At 51.7% G+C, this 13,859-nt stretch overlaps 1 protein-coding gene across 1 annotated transcript; it reads left to right on the top strand.

Moving 5' to 3' along the window:
* Positions 1-2: 2 nt before the first annotated feature.
* On the top strand, positions 3-10,002 carry UNC93B1 (unc-93 homolog B1, TLR signaling regulator; the record flags this gene model as incomplete). Its single annotated transcript, XM_025215205.1, has 10 exons — positions 3-198; positions 583-736; positions 1,086-1,247; positions 4,606-4,735; positions 5,067-5,160; positions 5,501-5,625; positions 6,166-6,348; positions 6,602-6,875; positions 7,407-7,525; positions 7,932-10,002. Coding segments are annotated over 10 exons (1,737 nt in total), but the record flags the coding sequence as incomplete, so codon positions are not given.
* Between the last annotated feature and the right edge of the window lie 3,857 nt (positions 10,003-13,859).

Raw genomic sequence — 13,859 nt, 5'->3', positions numbered from 1 at the left:
GGCTCCCGGGGGGCGGGAGCAGCGGGACCCTCACGGCCGCCCATCCGTCCCCGCAGCTGGACGACTTCGTGGGCGCGCACCCCGACTACGACGAGGAGGAGGAGGAGCGCAAGTACTTCCGCCGCAAGCGCCTCGGCGTGCTCAAGCCCGTGGTGGCGGCCAGCCTGGGCGGCATGCTGACCTACGGCGTCTACCTGGGTACCGCCCGGCCCCCTCCCTCTCCCGGCTCCTCTAATGGCGGGAGGAAAGGGCAGACTTCCGCCTTAAGACTGGCTCCTTAAGTGTCCTCCCTTGGCCCTGGCAAGTTGCCTGCTTCTCCCCATGCATCCTGTGCGGGGTAGGGGCGGACAGTCTGCCTTGCCCTTGCAGTGCAGTTGGGGCTAGCAGGCCTGGCAGGATGAGCGCCGGGGGAGCTGCAAGGTTGCGCCCACCCTCCATGAGGCGCACACCTGTCCCCATGCATGCTTTGGAGCCAGGGGTGCAGGAACTGGGCTTGTGCCTCTTGGGGTCTTGCCTCTCTGTATGCAGGGCGCAGGGCAGGCAGCTCAACCAGGCCTGTGCGCCCTTCCCCCTCCCCCCCAGGCCTGTTGCAGATGCAGATGATCCTGCACTATGATGAGACTTACCGAGAGGTGAAATACAGCAACATGGGGCTCCAGGACATCGACAGCAAGATGCTGATGGGCATCAATGTCACTCCCATTGTGGCTCTGCTGTACACACCCATCCTCATCAGGTACCCTTCCTGTCCACCTGCAGCCTCTCCTCCCTGCATCACCAGGCCCGTACCTGCACCCAAGCTCCCCATACTGGCCAGTCTCTGCCATCTTGGAGCCAGGCAGGAGATGGCCCCTCCTGGCAGAGAGGCTCCAGATCCTATTCCCCACGCTGGTCTCTGATGCCAGTCACGCCTCCTGCACTGGGGCTAGATTAGAGCTTTTGCCCCTTGGAGGAAAAGGGCCCTACAGCCCATGCCCATGCTCAGAGATTATTATGCCATTAGGGTAAGATAACGCGCCCATCCCTAACGGTCCCTATGGTGCTCGCAGCCAGGGGCTAACCTGCTTCTCTTCATGACCACCCAGGTTCTTTGGCACCAAGTGGACGATGTTCCTGGCCGTGGGAATCTACGCACTCTTCGTCTCCACCAATTACTGGGAGCGCTACTACACACTGGTGCCTTCAGCTGTGGCAATCGGCATAGCCATTGTACCCCTCTGGGCCTCCATGGGCAACTACATCACTCGGTGTGTGGGCAGTTGCAGGGTAGGGGGACACGGGGGTAAGGCCAGCTGGATAGGAATGGTTGTGGGGGTCATGATAGAGGTGGTGGTGGGGGATAGGTGAGGTGTGCCAGGCTGCAATCATTGTGGGGACTATGGGATGTAGGATTGTAGTGGGAGACATTGCCAGGGAAGGGAAGCTGAGAGTTCCCTTGGGAGAAGCTGTGATGGGTAGGAGAGGGTGTTCCTGCAGGGCTGTAGTTGGAAGGTGTTACCAGGGAATAAGGTCTGTAGTGGGTCATTAGGGGTGTTCCCTGGGGAGGTGCACTGTAGAACATGAGTATGCCCTAACAGGGCAGATTTGATTTAAATCTCATAGTGACAAGCCTGAATTGTAATCCTGGAGTTCCAGCTTTTTCCACTTGTACTTCATTTACTTTGCAAAGAAAGGTGCATTCTCACTGGTCGATACAATCATTAGGACATGGAATTTGTGGTTTGGTGGAGGCTACATAGTTAGTTTGGTAAAGATTTCTTCCTCTGGTAGGGTGGGGTGGTGACACTTATACTGGTATACCATTACTTAAGTGCCAGATTCTTGTTAATTTTACAGTTTTGGTTTGTTAGTAAATGATGATTGGGATATTGGTTAGTGACCAGCTAATGTACTTTTTGCTCGTGGTTTGTTTCAAGCAGCTGTCTCAGTCTGGTAACCGGACTTTTTCTGGAATGCACAAAACAACCTGCAACAGTTTTTGTTTTGTTTTGTTTTGTTTTGTTTTGTCTTGTTTTTTAAACACCCCAATTTCCAGTGTCTTAAGTCCATTAGCTTGTCTTACTTAATGAAGACTGCAAGGATTTTTATGGGTGATATCTTTTATGGGGCCAACTACACCATTGCATTCAAGTTAGACAAGCTTTCAAATGCAAGGTATTCTTCATCAGGTCTCCTGATGAGCTGATGAAGAGTGCCTTGCATTCAAAAGCCTATCTAACTTTATCCCAGCCATGCAGTTGATCCAATAAACTTGTCATCCACAGAAATTCTTGCCTCATGCATAATTCTTGGCCAACAAGAGTTCAATATCACTCCAACACTAATCAAGATTCACATTTACAAGGCAGTGATTCATTGAACAAGATCAGTGCAACATCAAATAGCTACAAACTGGCTACAGATAAGTTTTTAGAGTGGCAATGGGAAGAGAACTAAGTCTCAGAGGAATGATATTTTAAAAAGATCTTTCTACCAAAGCAGTATGGTAAAGAATCTGCATGTCTTTCAGATGAATGGGGTGAGTCTCTGGAAGGGATGGTATGAGAAAACAGAGTCCTGTCTTGCTGATGTGTGTGATTTATGTAGTTATAGGATTGTGGTACAGGCAGTCCTTCAATTTATGACACAATTGGTTTCTGAAAACCGTGTCTTAAGTTGAAACGTTGTAACTCGGAACCGATTTTCCCATAGGAAGCAATGTTCTACATGGGGGATTGGTTCCTGAACCAAGGCCCAATACCTTATTTTCACCAAAAATAACCCAGAATTTTGTACTTAATGTAGCTATATTACTCATCTATAATTGATTAATGTAGCTATATGTGTAAATAGCCATCATATAGATTTGGAAGGACTTCTTTGAGGTGACTTTAGACTTTTTGAAGGGTTCTTGGTTGGAGTCTCTTCAGGACTCTTAGCTGCAGGTTATTCTGGAGACTTGTCTGCTTTCTTAAAGAAAGTGTCCAAGGAAGTTTGGACAGATGTTCTCCAGGGAGATGGGCTATGCAGTGAACTTGTTCACTGGCGTGGCCTCACATGGGATTAAGCATTGTAAAATCGAAGCATGTCAAACTTGAAACAGGGTGAAATGTTGTAACTCGAAACCTTGTAAATCAAAGACTGCCTGTACCCAGGTTGTCATACAAAGGTAACTATAATGGACAAGGCATCTGATAATCCCAGGCCTCGGGGCTTAACTGTTCACCAGTTGAAGCCAGGAAGAAATTTTTCTCCTTAGCAAATGTTACTGGCTAGGGAAGGGAGGAATCCACTTTCCCCTGAGGCACTGGGACATTGACCACAGCTAAGGGTGGGAGACACTGATGTTCCTGCCAGTATTAGATACCCAGACATTCCAAACTGGAGAGTTTTGCTCTTCTGCTCAGGCTCACACCAGTCACCAAATTTTGGGTCAGGAAGGAATTTTCCCACAGGTCACAGCCTAGCACATACTAAGAGGGTTTTGCCTTCCTCTGTACCTTGGGGTATGAGCCTCTTCCTTGGATCTTCTGAGCATTAACCAACTATTTCCCTGTTGCAAAGCATTGGCAGTGCCTTCTCCCCTGCTTTTATCTCTGGCAGGTTACAAGGTGCTCTTGGTTTGTGAGTTATTGTTCTTTGGAGTCATGGGATGAGGGTCTGAAGTAGCAATTTTGGGGATTCCTTCAATGAATGCCTGTGGATACAGGGGACTGGATGCAATGGCCCAGGAGGCCCCTTGTAGTCTGATGTTCCTATGAACATGGGGATTAACTTGCCAGTGGCATCAATCAACTATTCCATGTTAGTATGGGAAAATATTCAAGTAGGCCTAAGTGAAAGTGACTGGAACTTAACCTCGTGCCTGCCTAACTCTCTTGAAAATGAGATGGTTGCCTGAGATGGTCTTTGGCTGCCCTTTAGACTTCCAAAGCTAGTAGATTTTGCCTCCTTGCTTTTAGTTTATTCTGAGCCATGGATTTGGCCTATTTATAATTTTATTTAAATATTTTAGGAGACTATAATTTTTAAACCTTAATGCATCTTGTCTTCAAGTCTCAGATTTCATTTTAATTGGGTTTGGAAGTGTTGGAGTGATGTAGCTGTGATGGTCCAGGAAATGTGCAAGAGGCAAATATTTTTGTGGGTGATATTTCTTTGGATAGCCAAAAATAATCTTTTTTATCTCTAAGGGAAAAATCCTTGCTTCTCGCATGTTCATTTTTTTTTTTCTTTAAAAAAAGAAAAAAGACCTTTCAGTTTAAACAACAAAACAAAAAGTGTGATTTTTAAGTGAAATAACTGTTTGAAAACCATTTTTGTCTCCACCCTGTTTCCTGGGAGTCCTTATGTAGCAGGAAGAGTGGTGTAGCATGGGAGTGTTCCTTGGAAGAGGAAGCTGGTTAGGAAGCTGGGGGTGTTCCTGGAGAGCTGTAGTGAGGGCATGGGGATGTTTCTGGAGGGTGGGAGCTGTAGTGTGGGGGTGTCCCTGGGAGACTGTAAGAGGGGGAAGGAAGAGTGGGGCACCAGAGGGCATGTACGCTCTCAACACTGTGTGGGATCCAGGATGAGTGCCTCTGGGAGCCCTAGCTTTGCTGATATTGCTCTGGGCATCACCTCTGGCAGGATGGCACAGAAGTACTACGAATATGTGAATTACAAGGAGGAACATGTGCAGGAGCAGCACCGGGCACCACGTGGAGCCTACAATTCCTATATCATTGTCTTCCAGACCATCTTCTATGGCTGCTTTCATGTGAGCTATCTGTAGGCAGGGTGGGACTTGGGTAGAGTTGGGTGCAGGACTGGGTAAGGGTTATGGCTGCAGTTTGCAGAGAAGTGGGAACTCTGGCCACCCCAAGTGTAACCAACACAGCAAACTGTCATGGGAATGCCTGGGGACCCCTGCATTCCTGGTGGGATGGTGAGTGCTGTGGACTGTGTGACAGCCTGGGCCCTCCTGTGCTGAAGTGTGGAGGATGCCTGGCTATTCCACAGCGCCAGGAACTCCTGGGCCAGCACAGCGCAGTGGGGCAAGATGAGCGTGCAGGTCCTGATGGCCCCAACTCTCCACTTGTGTGTTGTAGCTGAGCTTTGTCTGCGCCCAGATGCCCATGGTCTTCTTCCTGAACAAATTTCTGTATGAGCTGAACCACACACTCTCCAATGTCCAGAGCTGTGGTGAGTGTTCAGGCAGATGGCAGTGCCCAGCCAGTGCACACTGGCTCCCTGCCACCATACTGCTGCTGCCCTGCCCTCCACCCCACCCCCCAGCCTCCTGCTGTTAGCCCTCATGCCCCATTCCCTCTTCTCTGTGCACCCCTGCCCACCTGTTGTCTCTACCATTTGCCCCACCTCATTTCTGTTGCCAGTACAAACACCTTGGCAGCCCTCCTGCCCCATCCTGGGTCCCAGACTTTGGCTCACTCCCTCCTGTAGCTGGGGCTCTCAGCTGCTCCTGCTTGGCTCCCAGAGTGCCCCTACAGGTGGGCTGGTCCTTGACACTGCCTCATTCCCCTAGGCACCTTGAGCAAAGGGATGCTTCCAGGTTTCAACACCACTGTGCTGCAAGGCCTGCCACGCAGCATCAACCTCATTGTGGTGGAGAGTGTCCTCATGGCTGTGGCTTTCCTCTCCATGCTTATGGTACGGATGGGGGGGTGGGTGGGGCCTTCCCTTTCCACCCTCATGGCACAGACTAGAGGTTGGGCACCCCTGGGGAAGAAGTGGTACCACTCCCTCTTATATCGCATCCTGCCTCATAGTGCAGTGGGTTAGAAATGCTGTGGCAGCACTGACAGTAGCCAGTGATTTTTGGTGGGAGGTGGGTCCCTCAGTTCTGCTTGACCTAGTGCTTCCCCCACCCTAGACTCACTTGATTTGACTGATTCCACCCAGCTGCCCTGCTTGATGACCTTGGCGTTGCCCACTTCTCTGCCTGGACATGTCCTGGCCTGCTACCTGCACCTTGCCAGGATGGCATCCCAGGTCCATCCAGCACTACCCAAGTCAGCACTACCCACGCCACAGCCTTGTTGTCTCCTTCCCATCATATCCCTTAGAGGCCAAACAGCAGGTCTGCCTCAGTCAGGCTTCCTCCCTGCCCCAACAAGTGGGGGAAGAGCTGGCAGATTTTCCCCCTCCTTCCAGCTCACCACTCCCTGTGTTCGCCGCTTCCACCAACAGGTGCTGATCCTGTGTGGCTCAGCCTACCGCCCCACAGAGGAGATTGACCTGCGCAGCATTGGCTGGGGTAACATCTTCCAGCTGCCCTTCAAACACATGCGGGACTACCGCCTGCGCCACCTCTTCCCTTTCTTCATTTATAGTGGCTTTGAAGTGCTTTTTGTCTGCACCGGCTTTTCCCTGGTATGATTGGGCACCTCCCCAGTGCCTGCAGGGTGTGGATTGGGACTGTGTCAGGGAGGGCTGGGCAGGGCAGGGCTTTTGGGGGTAGGGCACAGCAAAGAAATGGGAGAGTGCACCCTGACAGGGGCTAAGCATACAGCTGGAGGGGTAGGGTCACCATGTGTGTGTTGAAGGGTTCTAGGTGGACCTGACTGTATCACATTGTGCTAACAGTTATTTCCCTCTCTCCCATGCTCTGGCAATCCCCTCCTAGAATTACGGTGTCTGTGCCATTGGGCTGGAGAACCTGGCTTACATTCTCATGGCATACGGCTTCTCAGCCTCGGCCTGCTCCAGCCTGGCACTCTCCATGCTGCGCCTGCCGCGCCACACCGTGCTCCTGGCTGGAGCCATTGTCCATGCCATCCTGTTGATAGGCCTGTTTTGTTGGGCGCCTATGCCCCGGCACCTGGCTGAAGCACCCCTGCTCTACATTGTGGCTGTCCTCTGGGGGCTTGGCAGTGCCCTGAACAAGACCGGCCTCAGCAGTGAGTAGGGAATGGCTGGGCTCAGGCGGGATCCCCAGGATAGGCTAGACTCTCCCTCCCCTCTTACAGCTCCCATCACTGCCATATTACATATGCCAGCCTACCCCCATCAAGGCAGCACCCCAGCTGTGCCTGTGCTCCCCTAGCACACTCCAGACCCTCCATTGAACCCCTCCTCCCATTGCAGAGGGAGTGCCCCCCCAACCACATACTGAACCCCAGCTCCTACCACAGATGTTTCTCTGCCCTGCTTGACAAGCCTAACCAACTGGGCCCAGTTCCACACCTCCAGGAGTCCATGGGACTTGGTGGGGTCAGCACTGTTGGCATTTCAGCCGCATCCCAGCTGGGAGCAGTCCCAATTCCAGCCCCAGAAGGGCCTGCTGGCACGGTGGGGTGGGATTGGAGCAAATCCAGAAGGATCCCGCCTCTGTGAAGAGAGCCAGCCAGCCCAGTGCCAGAGCAGGAAGCTCCCAGCCCTGTGATGGGCCGGGAAGGAGGCTCTGGCTAATGTTGTCTGTCCATCCACAGTTCTCCTAGGGATGCTGTATGAGGACAAAGAGCGACAGGACTTCATCTTCACCATCTACCACTGGTGGCAGGCATTGGCCATCTTCGTTGTGTACTTGTGGGCAGGGCTCCCTATGAAGGTGATCAGGGCAGAAAAGCAATTTCCAGCTGGCAGGGGCTGTTGGATAGGCTAGAGGACAGCAAAACAGTGTTTGGGGCACAGGGCCTCTAGTCTGTCCAACAGGGAGTGGGCATGGGGGTGGGGAGTTTAGGATTGCTACAACCCAGGGTTCCTAGGAGGTGGGGTGGGATCCTGAGGGGACAGGATGGAGGGTACTGATGTCTGGGGTGGGAGAAAGTGCTACCACAAAACTAAAGTTGCAGCTGCCTTTGGGGCTGGGTCAGACAGGTCTATGCTGGGCCCAGCTCCAGCCTTTCTAGGACTCAGAGCAAGCTGCAGTCCAACTGAGCTGAGCAGCCTAGCTAGCTGGTGGGGTGGCCAGGCCCCACCCTGCCCTCACTCAGTAGTACTCTCTGCTCACCTAGGCCAAGCTGTCCATCATGCTGCTGACTCTTCTGGTGTCAGTGCTGTCCTATGGCTGGATGGAGCACAAGGTTGCATGCCACATCCAGCACCGTATGCCAAAGATCCCCAAGCCACGTCACAAGGTGCGAGGCTACCGCTACTTGGAAGCTGAGAACTCAGATGAGACAGGCTCTGAGAGCGAGCGGGAACACGAGAGTGATGGTGAAGGCTCCCAGGAGCAGCCCTGTGGCCCACAGCACCACCAGGACTGTGCCTACAAACAGGCTGTTGGGGAGGAAGATGAGGATCGCTTAGGGTAGGAGCTGCCCTAACCCTAGGCTCTGCTGCTTCTTCACCCCTGGCTCTATACATGGAGAAGGGCCTGGTGCTAGATGGCCACACAGCCCTCTGCCCTGCTGGCCATGGGAGCACCCTTACTATGGTCAGACCATGCTGAGGGCCCCTGAGGCACTTCCAGACTGATCAGAGGGAGTAGTCATAACCAGGAGCCCAGAGTTGCCATTAGCTCAGCCCCATAGCTCTCCTTGCCCTGGGTCATGGTAATGCCAGCAGCTGGACCTGGCTTTCACAGGCCCACATCAGATTTTGCCTGGACTCTGAGCTGCTCACAGCAGTCTCAGTGTGCCAAGGGGGGACCCTGGGCAGTGGGCATACAGAAGAGGAAGCCTATCTGCTTCTGCCCTGGCTGGTGTACAACGGGGTTGGGGTTTGGTACTACATATGTGGTTCTGTGTGTGGCTATACTAAGGGTTCCCCCACGTCGAACAGTATGACTGGCCCTAAGAAACCATCCCTGGTGCCTTATCAGTGCCAGTTCAAATGATGCCAGTTCTCACAGCCTGCTGCTCCCCATTTCTGGCAGGACAAGGCTCAGACAAAGGGCCTGGAAAGCACTGTCTGCTGGTGTCAGGCCCCAAGACCCTGCAGCTGAGCCATGCCCTCTGGAAGAGCACCAGAGGCCTGGCTGCCATCTTTACTGGGGTGTCCCAAGCTGGGCACTAGTTTTCCACTGCCCCATCTCTCAGCAGAGGAGCTAGGATTTCTCCTGCTGGAAACCTCATCCTGCTCCAGGGAGCAGGGAAGTACTTCAGCCTATAGGCCAGGGGTGGGCAAAATGCGGCCCGTGGGCCAGATGCAGCCTGCCAAGCCATTCTATCTGGCCTGCAGAGCCCCTAAAAATTTAGAAAATTAATATTAATCTGCCCTGGGCTGCCTGTCATGTGGCCCTCAATGGCTTGCCAAAACTCAGTAAGTGGCCCTCTGCCCAAAATAATTACCCACCCCTGCTGTAGGCTGAGGCCCTGGTGCCAGGAAAGGGTAGATGAGAAGTCTGCCTACCCCCTGAACTTAGTTGCATCCTACTTCACACTGTAAAGGCACTTCCCTCCCCCAATAAAGTTCTGATTCAGAGTTGCTGGCGCTGCGTGCATGCATCAGGTCATTCGGACACTATCAGCTGAAGACCACACTTACTTCCACAGACTGGCCTGGGCATGTGGGAAATTTAGCAGAGAAACCAGGCCCTGGATTTGCACCTAGCTTCCTAGGGGGAGTATGCAGACCCCATAGCCCAGCCCCAACCTCTCTCGTGATGTGCATCAGCAAGGGAGGGTAATGGCATTCCATCCAAAATGTGTGAAATGGAACGTGCTCTCTTGGCCACCATTGTGAGGGGCAGGTTACTGCCACATCCTTCAAACGCTGACTCAACCCTGATTCTCAGGCCCTGGTGGCCCCAGGAATGTGGGTGTACAGCAGTGTTCTTGTGCTAGAAGTGGGAAAGCTTCTCCTACTTTGGGACCTCAGGACTCACCACCATTTTGTTTTGAGCAATCTCCTGAGACACATGCTCTTCTCCAAGCTGTGCCTCCCCTACCACCTAGCTTTAGGGACAGTGACTTTGCTGGGATGTGGGCAAATTGCAGGTGCAGCCCTACATCTGACAAACTGCCTAAAGCCTAATCTTGAGCCAAAGCCCACTAAGTGGCAGGGAGATGACCACAGTTCATTCAGGGAGAGACCACAGTTGGAGTACTGCGTGCAATTCTGGGTGCCGCACTTCAGGAGGGATGCGGATAACCTGGAGAGAGTCCAGAGAAGGGCCACTCGTATGGTTAAGGGCTTGCAGACCAAGCCCTACGAGGAGAGACTAGAGAAACTGGACCTCTTCAGCCTCCGCAAGAGAAGGTTGAGAGGCGACCTTGTGGCTGCCTATAAGTTCATCACGGGGACACAGAAGGGAATTGGTGAGTATTTATTCACCGAGGCGCCCCTGGGGGTTACAAGAAATAATGGCTACAAGCTAGCAGAGAGCAGATTTAGATTGGACATTAGAAAGAACTTCTTCACAGTTAGAGTGGCCCAGGTCTGGAACGGGCTCCCAAGGGAGGTGGAGCTCTCCCCTACCCTGGGGGTCTTCAAGAGGAGGGTAGATGAGTATCTAGCGGGGGTCATCTAGACCCAGCTCTCTTTCCTGTTTATGCAGGGGGTCGGACTAGATGATCTATTGAGGTCCCTTCCGACCCTAACATCTATGAATCTACCTTGCCAGCTGCAGCCCTCCCTGACAGCAGCCAGGTGTTGCCAGCCTTGGTCATTTTTAAGGGACCTAGGCCAAACTGCAGAAATGTGGCTTATGCAGAAGGCCTGCGAGGCCTGTTTCTGAGTGATCAGAGAGTGAAATTGCAGGCATGACAACCAGCTTGGTCAAAATAAAGGAAGTAATTGGCACATCCAGCTGAACAGTAGTGAGATCAAGTTAAAAGACCTTAAATTAGATGATCCAAATATACTATATCATAGCTTTATCTTAAAAATAGTAGTAGTAGTAGTAAACTGGTAGTTGGTGTTCAATGTTAGTGTAGTATTTCACCTCACACACGTTTAAAGCAGGGGTTGGCAACCCCAGCACGCATGCCGAGCATGGCAGGCGAGGCCATTTTGCTTGGCATGCTACCACCAGCCCCAGCTCTGGGTAGCTTCTACCAACCATAAAGCCCAGGCTACTCCCAGCAGGCAGCTGGGAAGCTGCAAGCCCTGCTGCAAGCAGCCCAAGCTCCGTGATTGGCAGCAGCTACCCAGAGCTGGGGCTGGCTGCAGCAGGCAGGCTGCAAACAGCTGTGCCAGGCTCTGGCATCAGCTCTGTACCGGTACATGCACATGCACCTTGGAGCAGGTGATGGGTGTCACAACCCAGTGATTTTTTGTGCCTCAGCACTATGGAATTTCCTGGCCACATGAGAGCTCCTTTGCACGGCAGAGTGTTCTGCTGCAATTAAGAGCCTGCGTGCAGGAGAGTTCCCGCCAATTTGCAGTTTCCTTTGCAGGATGCATTTCTTCTTTGCAGCACAGAAATGCACGGTGCAAAGAGTTCCCGCTATTCGGATGCAAATTTGTGCCCCGCTATTGGCCAGCGCTAAATTATTCACACGTGGCGGCTAGTAATTGGCTCGCTGGCCGTTTAAAATTCCGCGCGACTTCCGCCCGGAAGTAATTGGCACGCTGCAGAGTGCCTCTGAAGTTATCTGACTTGCGGCTGCCGATCGATAGACTGATCACCTATCGATCTTTCTTCCCGTCGCCGAGCGCAACCCCAGACGTACCCCTTTCCCCGCCGGCTTCGAATTGCGGACGGATTAACTGGCTTGGGCCCCGCCAGCTGGAGCAACTCGTGTGGTTGTTCCGACAACCGGACCACCTGCGTCGTGATTGCAAGCAGCGTGAGTAAAGTTTTTTGCAACCAATAAGTTGTGTCTGCCTCTCCATTCACCAGCCCGCCCTGACGTACGAGCGTAACTCGAGTCGGCCCTGGCCGTCCGAGACAATGGGGAGGGGCCTGAGGCAGCGCAACCCCAGTTTCTCCCTAGCTGCTGGCACAGAGCTGATGGTGGGGCTCCGGAGCCCAGAGCAGCTGTTTGTAGCCAGCCTGGGCTCTGGGCAGCTGCAGCAAGCAGGGGGCAGGCTGCAAACAGTTCCGCCAGGCTCCACAGCTCCAGCATCAGCTCCAAGCTGGCAGTGATTGTGCACACACCTCGGCTTAAAGCAAAGACTAAAGTGCAGAAAGTTTTCTGAGTTTTTGGTTGTAGCCGTGTTGGTCTAAGGACTTAGGCAGGCAAGGTTCTTTGAGTAGATGTGGTATCTCTTATTTTTTTCAACTACTCAGTTGGTCTAATTTCCTGGCAAGCTTTCATGCGCAGTCACTCTTCTTTAGGCATGGGGAGTCTCTGCTGTTCTGAGACTCCAAGATATCCATCCTGCCACACTTTTAGCTTCTTTCATGTCAGTGAGAATGTAAATACAGGACACCCTCGCTATTTGCGGGTTCGGCATTCGCAGTTTCAAATATTCACGAATGCCGAACCCACATTTTAAATACACTTTATACACTTACAGGAGCTCCTCGGGAGCACATTGCTTGCTGCCGCTGGGCTCCCATCACCACTGCTGTGCCCCCCCACCAGCCAGCAGGGGCACTGTGTTCATGAACACAGTGCCTTATTCGCAGATTTTGCCATTCACGAGGGATATGAGAGCGTATCCCCCGTGAATGGTGAGGTTGCCTGTAGGTAGAATTAGAAAGACAAAAGGTGAGGCAGAGAGGTGAAGCAGAGGGAGGGAAGAGAGCAGGGGAAAAAAAGGCTGAAGGGAGACAGGACAGTGATAGAGTACAAGGTAGAAAAGAGGCTGTCAGGCAGGTACCTGGTGAATCAGATGCCAGGCAGGTTGTAATGTGTCATGAAACCAATGTCTGTAATGAAACCATGATTTTTAGTATCCAGTAGAAAGTTTTCTGATGTGTAAGCTGCTGTTTGCTGGTGACCCTGCACTGAGAGTCCACACAGAGTGCCCTTCAGAGCCTCATCAGTTGCATCACTTGTGCCGGCCAAGAGTTTGGTCTTATAATCAGCATCAAGAAGACCAGTGTTATAAGCCGGAACACTGACTCACCACCACAGTCGCAATAGGTGAAAACATACTGTATGTTGTAAGTAAATGTATGTACCTTGGTTCCATTGTTACTGACAACCTGATACTTGAGGCTGAACTGAATACCTGTATTGGCAAAGCGTCAGTTAGTATAAGCATGCTGATCAAATCAGTGTGGAACACCCGCAAACTGAATGTTAAGACCAAGGTCAAAGTATATCATGCTTGCAATATCAACACCCTTCTGTATGGTGGCAAATCCTGGACCACATGATCTACTCAAGATAAGTGCTTCAACAGCTTCCACTTACGCTACTGCCTTTGCCGCATTTGAGAAATTTCCTGGCAGGACCAAGTTGCCTGCAGGGAGGTCTGAGAACTTGCCAACATTCTGAGCATCCATCCTCTCCTCAGCATCAACTTTGAAGCCCTGGTCATACATGAAGAATGGATGATGGCCATATACCCAAGAATCTCCTGTCTAGAGAACTTACAGGACAAAGACCATGTGGGCATCCTTATATCTGGTTCAAATATGCTTTCAAGAAAGCTATGAAGGCACTGAACATCAAGCCAGATAACTAGAGAAGACTGCTGAGGATCAAAGCACCTGGAAACAATCTATTAAGCATGAAATGAAGGCTTTTAAGAAAAGAAGAGCCCAACATGCAGAGGAGAAAAGAAACCTCAGAAAGAACCCCATACCGCATTCAGAATTGTTAATATGAACATCACATGTGGAGAAGGGACTGTCATTCAAGAACGGCTCTACAGCTACGCCCACAGACGTTAAGCAAGCTGATGCCTCACTTGGCGCAATTGTGTTGTCTTGCGAGACGGATGGCTAGTAGTTATTGACATAACCAAATTAGATGTTGGTTTGCAATAATGTATTTTTGGAAAGTTTTTTTAGATAAGTTGTAAAAACAAAGCAACCTTGTCAATGAAGACCATAAACTAAGGTGAAGAGAAAACAAGACAGTAACAAGCAGCATTCCAAG

Source organism: Alligator sinensis, unplaced genomic scaffold, assembly GCF_000455745.1.
Source record: "Alligator sinensis unplaced genomic scaffold, ASM45574v1 scaffold998_1, whole genome shotgun sequence".
Lineage (NCBI taxonomy): Eukaryota > Metazoa > Chordata > Crocodylia > Alligatoridae > Alligator > Alligator sinensis.
This window is presented reverse-complemented; position numbering and strand designations above follow the sequence as displayed.